General features: G+C 42.2%; 1 protein-coding gene across 1 annotated transcript in view; it reads right to left on the bottom strand.

Annotated features, from left to right (window-relative positions):
- Positions 1-7,547: 7,547 nt before the first annotated feature.
- Positions 7,548-12,380, bottom strand: part of LOC138585022 (kelch-like protein 29) — a 125,625-nt gene continuing 120,792 nt past the window's right edge. The window contains exons 13-16 of the mRNA XM_069657237.1: positions 11,001-11,145; positions 9,506-9,750; positions 9,130-9,413; positions 7,548-8,355 (exon numbers count right to left, since the gene is read on the bottom strand). Of these exons, the coding sequence (XP_069513338.1) occupies positions 9,567-9,750; positions 11,001-11,145 (329 nt within the window). The 3' untranslated portion in view covers positions 7,548-8,355; positions 9,130-9,413; positions 9,506-9,566. The remainder of the gene's footprint in view (positions 8,356-9,129; positions 9,414-9,505; positions 9,751-11,000; positions 11,146-12,380) is intronic.

Consider the following 12,380-nt stretch of genomic DNA (forward strand, 5'->3'; position numbering starts at 1 on the left):
GAGCACAGATTCAATGTGATAATACCACGACTAGTACCAGCCTCATTCTTTCATCAACACTTTCTCACATGTCAGTTAATAAATGAAACATGGAGACAAGAGATTTAGAGTGAAACACTGTCATGGACGAGTGTCAGCAGTAATAAATGGATAGATTCAGCATTCATCAGTGACTGTGTGCCAGGAAAAGGCACAGTGTTCTTTACAACCAGGGCTCTACTTCACAAGGGTACAGCACTTCACTGTAACAACACATGGGACTTGTGAGGAGGAAGGCTTTGTTGTCTGGAGGATGAGTGTGGGCTACAAGTTATGTTCATGTGCAGAACATAATAATAGGATTTTATAAACACACTAAGGCACACTGCAGAGTTTGTGCACATAAAATAATATAATGTTTAGTATGCAGTGATAAATTAAAAAAGATGTGGTGTCAAAGTAAGACCACATAACATTGCTTACTATTAGTTTAACGATTGATAATGCAGGGTAGTCCACTCAGAATTTAAGGCTTTATGACATAAAGTAGTCATTTTATCCTTAATTAATTCAGGTTAAATTAGGAGGCGTTTCAGCTTTCTAAAATGAAATGATCATGTTTTGGTCCAAGGTTGCTGACCCACATGCAGACAACTACTAGATCTTTTTCTGCCCATTTCTGTACCCTACCTGTTACAAGCTCTGAAACGTAAAGTTTCAGTTTTTTCCTGTCTCTACAGGAGTGCTCGCGCACAACGTCAGCGCCGCACACACCGTTTAAAAGGGTTTTGGTCCTCGGCAAAGGGCTGGCAGCGATGGTCTCCTCTCATTCATTCAACATAGGATATGTGATCGTGCTCCGTCGAAACTCTCCTACCTGACACAAAGCTAACTTAAGCGGACAAGGGAGTCAGCGTGGCGGCTGCTTCACCTATGTCGACTGAGCGCTTACCTCCCCGGCCGCTCGCTGCTCCGGTCACCCGGCGTCTGTCCTTGTTTAGCTGCGTCGCTGCTCATGAATGAATGCTTGTTGTATTCCGCAAATAATGCTGTTGCGTTTTACAGCAAAATGAACAAAATTGTGCGCTGGAAGCGGCTGTGTGCTGGTGGGTGAGTGTCTGTGCACCGCGCTGCACGTCACACAGTGGAGTTTACTGCGGACGCGTCTTGCTGAGCTCCCTGCGTAGCGGAGTATCTGAGATGTACATTCTGCAATTACAGTCCGGGCACACAGTGTGGTCACTTTTCTCCCGATGCTGTCCCGCCCATTCCACCGTGATTGGTTAACACAAGCGCTACAGCGCACCCACCCGTCACTACGAGCAATTGCATGCACCTGCAGAGCTTTCGCAACACAGCACCAGCTTGGACCATACAACCGTTTTCATGAGGGTTAAGGGACCATCAAGGGAAACTGATGTTTGAAAGGTTATGTAGGTCCAAATTTTGTTTAATGTTCAATTAGAGATTAAACAACTTGCAAAGCCAGTCCATGTGCAGTTATATGAAGATATGATAATATCCCAGATATAATATCACAAAAGGCTTTCTAAAGATTCAATTCTAACAAAAGGGCAACCGTCGCTGATTATTTTTCCATTTTGGTCTTACAGCACTAAGAGCACTTCTGCATTTTCATCCTACCAGGTAGTTACATGCTGGTTATTACATTCACTTTGCTTCACACAATAATGAGGTCAAGCAAACACACGAAGAAAGAATTATGCGAAACTAAAAGACGTGTTAAGAAAGGCAGCATTTTGACGTGTTACAGTGGGAATAGTTGTAAACTACATAAATGACAAATTAATTTGATAAAGCAACTTTGGTTTTAGCGTTTGAAAAGCTCTTATCATGCTAGTCTCTTAGATAAGCTACTAGCAGGACAATTAGCTTAGAAACTAACTCAGGAACCTTCTTTGCCACAATTTTATCTTCACAACATTTTCTAAAGCTTTACACTTTTAGTTTAACCAAACTATTTGTGCTTACCTGATGAATTATCTTCCTGTCAGTGTTAAAAGATGTAGAGTCCAGAGGGGTCTTCTGGTTTACTGTTGTAATGCTCCTTTGTTGCCCCCTACTGTATGTACCCCTGTTAAAACCACACAGGTGTTTTCACTTCATGTGCTTGATTAGCTCGACTTTTTAATGCATGTTTGATTGACATCTCTATCAATCACTTGTTATTGGTGCAAACTGTTTAGTGACATCATATTTTTTATGTTTAGCTCCGCCCATCTTTAACCTCAGCATGGGTCCAATCAGGCTTAAGTGAAGGCACCTGTGTTAACACTTACAGTGTTATAATAGCACAGAATAATAGACCTATAATAACTGGCTCTTTGTACACGGCCCCTTTACAGGACATGTTCTTACATTACAACTGCATTCCAATCTTTGTAACATTAATGGTTATCATCAATTCATTATTTAAATAAAGTACTTGTACTATTCTATAATGTAGCTTTCCACTACTTGGAATAACATAGAGCACTCATTAAATGGTTCATAACTCTTACAATATAATACAAACATACATGTAGAGGTGTGTCAGCTGTGATGTGTGAATCATGACGATGCTTTAAATAGTGCTCACAAGTATAAGAATAACCTCCAGCTGCATACATGGTAAGTATAAGCTCTCCAAGCTGCCTGGGTAAGATAGTTTAGTGCTCTCCACTCCTGAGTCATCCAGCGTTTCATCAAAACGTCACACTTGGCAGAAGAGATAGTGGGCCTTATCAGGGGTCAAATTCTATGTCACAGTCTGAGCCTCTCAGCCATGGCAGCATGTGAAATGATGTTCAACAGTGTGCACTAATCTATCATAGAGCCTTAATCTGAGCCAGCAGGTACTAGTGTGAATTAAAAAGGACTTTCACATTGTACAATTAAAGCTTCCTATCTGAGATCTTGGTTTTATGGAATGACTCACTGAAAGGAGAATGAGCATCATGTTCAGTGACAGAGCAATCTCAGCGTGACTGTTTGATGAGAGGCTGACATTCAATAGTGCGACCCAGAAATCAGCAGGAGAGACAGACAGGGATGAGGATGGTGTGCAGCACAGCTCCACAGTTAATGTTAGCCTTGATGAAGATGCAACAAGATGTGTAAGAAAGGTTATGAGCTTAAGCAGATATACTGAAGTTACTTCTTGTCTTCATGAAAGAGTAAAAAATAGACCCCACCCTGGTTTGTAGACTTATATTGACAGCATTGATTTAAGTTGAACAACAGAAAAGGGGAGAGTCAACACATTTATCCTGTCAGAGAGAAGTGAAGGAGACAGTGAGTCTGTGTTTATCCATCATCAAATCCATATCTGTCTGGAGATTAAACATCATAGCTTCAGTCTCCAAACCACTTCTCCTGTGCACATCAGAGTCTGACCACCAAATAGTTTGTGTTTTAAATGATTAATTAGCTGCTGTGATTCTGATCAGCAACGAAAAATCAAGCAATGTTAGAATCATAAACATGACACATGAGTCAAGTCTTGAGTCAAGAAACATGTATACACAGGATGACTCTGATCCTGTGAAGAGATTCGTGCAGCAGTGCCAAGTTTTCAGATATGTAAATGTTGTTCAGGGAGGGCCTCTGGGTGGAGGTTCTTGGCCTGTGTTATATCATAATGACATCAATGCTGCTCACTCTCTGAATCTATCAAAGTTTTCTTTCCTTGTCTTTGTTTCAGACAGATTCTTTGATGTTAAATGTCTCTCCTGTCTAACAGGATGTTCCTTATCTTTAAGCTTGTCAGTGAACACAGGTGGTTACTACATGACTGAATGGCTGCCATTCTTGCAGTGATGTTCAAGTGGCTTTTTATATGAATTTAATGTGAATTAAATCGCCAATCCTTTGACAGTCAACCCTGTTTATTGATCACAATGTCCCCCAATGCCAGCATGATTTGGTTTAACTTGAGAGTAACTAGAAGTTGTATTGCCTGAAAACCAAAACAATGAACACGACTGTTTCTGCTGGAGATGATCACAGACTCACTCTGACTGCTGCAGGTGAAGAAAGGCTCTCTTCCAATTAACAAGTCTAATTACATCACATCTCTGCAGAGCTGTCTGCTGTTCACTGTCTGATATTTTGCACGTACATACTGAAACCAAACACCGAACAGGTTCCATTGTGCTTTTCATATTTAAAGGGAAACAACTGCTGTGGACAGTTTGTTCTCTCATAGCCAGTAAATAACAATTATTTTAAAGGTTTTGTGACAAGACTTCACATAAGTTTAGACTGATCAAGGATTGTAGATTTTTAAGTGCATACAAAATTACACTCATGTGCAAAAAAACCCCTCAGCCATCTGTGTCAGGATTTTAGTCTAATGCTGCTTTTTAAAAGAAAAACTAAACTCAGCCTGAAACAAAACCTGACACCGCACGCTTAAGAGGTTTGATCTTTAATTAGAATTCCATGTTTTTTCTCTTTTCTCTCCCTAATCGTACCTCAGTTAGACACAAAACAACCTGTTCACCCAACGATCTCTCCCACAGGGAGCAGTCAGGCATTTTGGTTCAGGAAAGACTCCGATTCATTTAACCTGACATTTAAAAGCTTTTGGAGGCCACGAGTCAGCACACTAGGACTGAAACTCCTCCGTGATTCTTATGATATTCTTATGATATCGAGTGATTCTTATGACATATGTGATTCTTACATATCGAGTCCTGCTTATGTGTAACCCTGTGATGTGACAGGGGGAAAGCTGCAAAGAGCCTGTTAAGCAGATAAGCCTAATATTTTCATACCGGGGGTCTCTTATCAATAAGTGTACATCTTGTTTTCTACATCTTAGAATGAACATATAATTCATTCACAATATGTTTCTGGGAAGAGGAATTATACATATTTTACACTAATGATCAGCAGTGAGGCAAAAACATGTGATTGACAAACAAGAAGGTAATCATCACTAAAATGACTCAGCCTGATAGGAGTATCTGATCATAACTGCTGGAGATATGGTGTTCATGAGAAAAAGCAAATGTTTATCTGATTCCTAAAGCCGGAACATCACCTGTACACTATATATCAAGCCTGTAATGGTTGATCAGTGAGTCAAGTCACTCTGGATTGTTGCCATTAGAAAACAATGCCCACAAAAAGCTATTTTAAGTTGTGCGCTATCAGAGGGAACAGAGACGGAGAGGATAATTGAGTATTGACAAAAGAGTGTGGAAAGCAAAGACAGCATGCAAGACCACTCTCAAGTAAACTCTGTCATCTTGAGGCTCTGATTATGCTGCTTACTGACCACATCATTGGGGAAGCGCTGCATAAGAACAAACATTTTAGTGGTGAAGCGTCTAATTTAAGAAACTTGCACAAAATGAACATGTAATTTGGATGATGTCTCGTGAGTTCTTGCAGCTACTCATGAGGCCTGACAGACTTCTGACTTCAGGCTCCTCGGAGCTGAATTTACTGTTATTCAGTAAGAGGAGCAATTTTTAAAAGCAGCTTTCTTGGGTGTAAACTGATACTAAATTACTTTTTAAGACTTAATTACCAGATTAATCATGGCCTCTGCTGCACAAGCTTTAAAAGGACAGTGATCTACTACTACTTCAATGCACCAATTAGGCTTTAGAACATTTTGATCTACAGCTGATTAAGTTGTTTTCTTATGTATCAGGACACTGTGGGTCAAATCTGGTTAATGCACAGCCTCACTGTTTTTGTCTGTTAAACTTTCAATAAATAACAAATAAAACAAGATTCTGAGTTTTTCTAAGTTTCTACTAATTATAGAAATGTTATATCCACCATTAAGGAAACATGTAGACACACAGAAGTATATGTTGCTTGTTGATAACTTGCAGTATAAGAAGCCTCTTTCACACATGACTCACACATCCACCTGACTGAGTCCCAGGCCTCTCTGCCTCTCTGTTGCTCTGTGGGTTTTGTAACCAAGAGCCAACCGAGGCCTCGTGTCTGTGAGGAAGACAACAGAGGCCATCTGTTGTATGTGTGTTTTCGTTGGTGACCTGCCACAAACTCTTCTGCCAGAACACCCAAGGGTGCCCATGTGCACCGCGCTGCGCCTGGGGACGGGCTCACTGAAGCACCTTTATTTCCTACTGGCTCCGTTAGGGAAGGCCTGTGTTCTGCCAAAGCTCAGACACAATAGCAGCGCTGAATAAAGCAGGATCGTTACACAACAATGCCATTAACCTTAACTGGAGCAGCTTGGTGGAACACAGAAAAACTTTCAGCGCTGTGAGACAGAAATGCTGTTCCTCTGAGTTACAGAAAATCTGAACTGATCTCAGGCTGAGTTCACTGAATTGCAGAAAACTTTTATTCCTGCTGATTTCAAAGTATGACATGAAATGATTTGCCAAATGTCCCCTGAGTTAATCTTCTATTTAATGTAAATGGAGCACTTCTGCCTGCTAGCTAAGGTCCTGACCTGGTGTTACAATAAGCTGCAAACAAACATCAATTATTCAGCTCAATCAGAAACACAGTCGGAGATATTTTCAGTGTTTTCCAAGTTTTAAAAAAAGTTTGTGAATGTCAACAGCTTTCAGCGTCAGCCTGACAGATTGTGGAAATGCACAGCACTGACTGCACAGTGTAAACATGAGATGAGTCGTTTCTGTCAACAGGACAAACAAGCGAGCAGGGCGGGACATGTGGCTGTCTGCAGCTCTGGTTTGGCTCAAACGAGCCCTTAAATCTCTTTTCCACCACTGGGTGTACCTGCCTGCTTTTTAATGTAAAATATGTCCTTTAAAGGGGGCATGTACAAAGATCTGTGAATTAATCTATTCATACTTCAGGGGACATATTTTCTATATGTCTTCCTATGAAACCTATAAAGAGGTAATTGCAGGTAAGTAACACATTTATTTAACATTGTAAATAAAGCTCTTTCTGAAACAGTTAATATTCCTTCAGGTTTTCTCACGGCAACATGTTGATGTCCTGCAGGACGACCACAGGTGCTTCTAATAACATTAATAATGTCTCTGTTCTGCTCCAGTGTCTCAGTAAGACATTAATGGGAGCAGGAGCCTGAAACTAAACCAGCTTCAATAATTCATCCATCATTAGTTTAGTCATTAACAACCTTGCTACGTACAGTAGGGTTATTATACTGTGCTTAAGGCTGATTTGAACCCTGCTCAGGTTGAAAATGGGCGGAGCTAAACAGGAACACTGTGATGTCACCAAACAAGTGATTGATAGAGACGTTCATCTCTCATCTGTAGAGTCTGTACACTCCCACGCACGCCCAGGAGGAGAGCTAGTCAAGCACATTAAGTGAAAACACCTGCGTGAGGGGACCATGGGTAAATTCATTCAGGGGCAATTAAGGAGCATTACAACAATAAAGCAGAAAACTCTGATGGACTCTTCATCGTGTGTCATGACCAGGTGATAATCCACCAGGTACAGTCGGCAGCATGCCACTCACTTTAGATCATCCTGCTTATTACAGGGCTACTTACTAAAGAAATCAATGATCTGACAGAAAATATTGATTTGAAATCAGTTTTATTAATTTAGAAATGATTTTATTTCTTCTGTTAAAAATATAGTCTGTTAGATTCTACAGTTGGAGCTGTATCCATAGCAACGGTTAACTCTTACCCCGGTTACAATGAGCCGACTGAGCTGTTATAAGTGAACATTTCCACAGATGGTGAAGTTAAACAAGGTGAACGTGACCGCATGAATGACTGTGACACCTGATTGAAGTGTTCTGCCTCATCACTGTCACAGTCTGTTGACATTTTCTTTTCCATTCACCATCAACACTGTTGTATCCCATAATGTGTTCTGTTCAGTGTTTACTTCATGTGCCTCCTTCAATATTGTCTTTCTCAGTAGTCGCCGACAGCCGTCTCTTTTTTCCCACAGTAAACACACAAACGTTAAATTTACAGGACTTCTTTTGACAGATTGAAATGATGACAGTTATTCCTCCAGAGTCTGTTATCAGAGCTGCGTCTCTCACAGTCTGTTCTTCATAGCAGAGGTGAGACACTCTGCAGGTGAGACACTCTGCAGGTGAGACACTCTGTAGGTTTCTGCATGAGGATGTCGTGGATCAGGCACTTGGCCTTGGGTGTGAGCGTCTCAGGGATGTTGAAGTGGGACCTGCTGATTTTACTGAACAAAGAGCTCAACGTCATGGAAAGGGTAGCGCCCCATGAGGACGGTGTAAAGCATGACGCCCAGTCTCCAGACGTCAGCTGCCTTCCCTGAATAGCTGTCGTTGGCATGGAGGATCTCAGGACTGATGTTTTCTGGGCAGCCATGTTTGTCTGACAGGGAGTCATCATGACATCCAGGATATAAGTGTCCTCGAGGCTCTCCAGCTTCACAAGGCTTCTGGAGACACACAAGAGAAAGAAAACAGAAACATGATGATCCTGCTTTACTAAACAATGTTCATTTGGTATCATCTGAAAATGTCACTAAATGATAATTACATTTATCATCTTTGGATGCCAATGAACACAAAACTAATTACAAAAGACACTAAAGGGGGTCATTTAGTCTGATTGTCGTCTTAGGTGTTTTAGATTAATCACTTTTAGATATCAGAAGAAGTAGAGCACAACATGCTCTGGGCTTAAGTTTGAGATTTCCTTTCACTGACATGAAAGCTCAGCCAAAAAGCATCAATATACAAACAGTCTGATCCTCTTACGTTTCATCACAACAGTGATTTATTCTTCTCCTGCATCTATTAGCATCTGTTTGCCTTCTTCTCTAAACCCCACAACAGCAGCTATGATACCCTTGAGTGCTGATAATAATGGCTGGTTGTTGAGAGGTCAACCTTTGACCATCACTGTTTGCAGGCTGCTTTTTGGTCAAAGGCTAACAGCAGTATGATAAAATTGAGTCAGGAAGCTAACACATGTCAAGGAGGCCTGCTCAGGTATCATTTTGAGTCTGTTCTTGTTCCTCTCCTTCTCCATGAGGTCACCATAGTCTTGTGTCACACACTTGGGTTCAAGCCAAATTAGGTCCTTGTGTGTCGCGCTGTAGAGCAACTTTGTCTCCTCGTCTATGCAGCCAGGAGGACTGAAAAGATGTAAGAGGATTCTTGACAGGTTATATAGTCAATGCGACCCAACACTGTCCTGCAGAACTCACCTACTCTCATTCTTGAAGACAAACTTCCTCAGTTTCAGGTCATGGAGGACCAAGTCCATCGTCGTGGCAATGTGTCACAGCCGAGGCATCTGATTGAAGAGTCTGGCAGCTTCGTCCTCTCACAGCTTCTTGCAGGTGTGAACAAAAGAGTGCATGTGGCTAAAGCTCTTCTCAAAGAACACGTAGGCCCGAGTCTCCCCGCGCAAGATCTCCAGGACATGTTGGTGCTGGTCCAGGGAAAAGTAGGCCTCCAGGGACTCCTGGTATCAGCAAATGTCAAATACCTGCAATGATACAGATCTTCAGTTGTGACCCGTGCTTCACTCTTGTGCATTACATTTAGGACATTATGTTCTGACATAAAGCACATCCTCACACAAACCGGAGCTCAGCTGGTGTTTGACATCAAACCCAGTGTGATCTGTTCCCAGCCGCCCTCAGCTGCTCTGAATGTACTTCTTGATGACCACACAGCCGTGTCTGAAGAGCGGACAGGGCAGAGACTGCAGGAGCGTCCACATGTTGGTGCAGGGGTCAAAGGTCTCCATGTTGCTGAGGGCGGGACCCTCGCTGCTCACGATGCCTCCTGTGGCGTAGATCTTCCCGTCTAGGATCACAGCGCTGCAAGGACAGACAGAGTTTTGTATATTTCAGTTATCTCCATTTAAAAGCCAGAAACCATAAAGGAATAGTTTAATATTTTAGGATCTACAGGTATCCACTTGTAGGTTACATGAAAAGGTTTGATACATCTCTCATATCTGTCGATTATATATGAGGCATCGACTACCACCCCGAAACAGGGACTTCTTGTGATACAAAATGAAGCCCCAATGACTTCTTTTAGACCCTGGTCCCTGTGGTGGAAATTAACTGAGTTACTCCAAAGGTCCCTACTTACTTGGGAAAGCTCCTGCAGTGGAAACACAGCTAAAATCAACTCTACAGCAGTAACTGAGAGGAACATGTCTGTGTTCAACAGATAAGTGGGTGAATGCAAGTGTAAGAGGCTTTGATATGAGATATCTGTGACACACAACAGCAGGAATATTGCCGTTCTTGTTAATTGTGATTAAACAACAAAGCAAGACAGGAGAAAAAGTCTCCATAAACATGCTGATTGTCTTGCTGGGGGACACGCCTGAGTCTGACATCATTCACACACACAGAGTGAACAACATGCAGTCCCATTGCCACAAATTTCCAACACAGTTGGGACTGAAACAGATTATTACATGAAGCCTAAATCTGCTCAGAGAGAAAGCACAGCTGATCCAAAACAGAGAGCGTGCAGGGCAAAGCCTGGAGCTGCTCCTCCTGATAAACAGAGGGGAGGTGCAGGCCTGCAGAGAGCCGGAAGGAGCGGAGGGAGAATATCAGCTCTCCTGCACGACGACCCTGCTAGACTTCATCCTCACACACTGGAGATAGTTCTGTTTCTGAGTGTTTGTGTGTTTTCTCTTCAGCAGCTCCGTGCTGCGTTCACTGTCCTCCCTCCTCTCCTGCATCTCTTCCTCTCTCTCGTCAGACTTACTCTGACAACATGATTTATGTTACACATTTCACACATTAGATCACTGCCTGTAATTGCTTCCCAAAAGTATTTGCTTCTTTCTTTCTTGGCTCCGGCAAAAAAAGCAAAAAGTCATTCAGGCCCTGTAAGCAGTGGGTTCATTATCCAGCAAACTGCACACCTCAGTGGCTCGAGCTGAGTGGTATATTAGGATGTGATTCCACTGTTGTTATTCATCACCATTTATCCGTCATGATGTGTCCACAAATTGTATAAAAGTTATATAAGCTGTATAAAAGAAATGCACGTAGCCACTGTCATGTCATCTACTTGTATGTGTCTCTCAACAGTGTCTCACCTGCAGAACTGTCGAGAGTGATTCATGTTGGGGCCAGCCTTGATGTTGCCTTTGTCTGGGTCATAGATGGTGGTGGCTCGAGCGTAGGCTCCTCCCAGGATGAATATAAAACCGTTTAGACTCACTGCAGGGGCGTATTTGTTATCTAAAGACATGAGAGGAAGAGAAGGAGAGACACAGAGGGGAAGAAGAGGAGAGATATTTGTTAAAGCACAGAGCTGTTGTTTGAATGTCATTATCTCACACAGAAGAAATTTACACTCAGTGTAATGGCATCAATTTGTTTTTATAAAATTTTCATTTTTCCCCTTCGGTCTCCAGGCTGCATCATCAACATTCTTCTTATCATTTTACAGATGTGTCATTCTCAAGACTGCTTTGGAAAAAACACAGAATAGATGGGAAACTAATGAAAACATGAATCAGTGTGGCTTTATTGGGTTCTGCTCCACAATATGTTTGAGCTCTGCAGCAATATAAAAGAGTTACCTAAGTCCCAATAATTCACAGTTTCATTACGCCCTCTGGCACGTCCATAGATTTACTGAGACAAATATAACAGGAAAAAACACTGTGCATGTGTTGGAAATACATGAGTGAACAGGTGAGATAGTGCAGACTGTATAATTCATCTGATGCAGTATACAGCACATGAGGAAAACAGAGGCATTGAAGCAGCTCATCTGTAGAATTATAGATGATGGGAAACTAAATGAAACAGTTGTTTGTGCAGAACGATGCCGTTGGAAACCTGCAGCTTGTGAGCAGCGGCCCTGCTGTGTGGGAAGAGGAAGAGGATTCCTCCTGAGCAGACTGCAGCTGGACACTTTACAAGCAGCATGAATAATGCACCGACAGTTGGCCGCCGTCCTCGCTGTTTGCTGCCACAGTGGACGGACGTCCCTCATTGGAGGTGGGAAACAGGAGAAGTAACGTCTGACGCCTCAATAATGGCTTCTCGTGTTGTAGAACCACCTCCTCCTTTCTCTGGCTGTCCCCCAGCTGCTGAGAGGAGTCGACATGTTTAATGAACAGGTCACCTCTGGAGGAGAGAGGTGCTCCTGCTGCCCCGCACACTGACACTCTGAATGGTGCTTTCACCTTATAACAGTCTTAATAAAAGCAAAAGGGGCCTGATGCATAAAACCCACTCATCATGATTCATCCTCTGGGACTATAAGTGGCAGATCATCATATCATGGTAATCCTTCCAGAGCTGTTGAGATGTTTCAGTTTAGAACAAAGTGATGGACTTTCTGACCAACAGAAACACAAAACCATCAGAACACACAAACAGAAACAAATGACTCTCAATGACTTCATGTTTTATATGAAAACAATGCAGTCATTTACACTGAAATCCAGTCTGAGCGTCTGCTG

Source organism: Semicossyphus pulcher, unplaced genomic scaffold (genome assembly GCF_022749685.1).
Source record: "Semicossyphus pulcher isolate SPU_LCO1_2020_fin unplaced genomic scaffold, fSemPul1.0.p SCAF_11, whole genome shotgun sequence".
Lineage (NCBI taxonomy): Eukaryota > Metazoa > Chordata > Actinopteri > Labriformes > Labridae > Semicossyphus > Semicossyphus pulcher.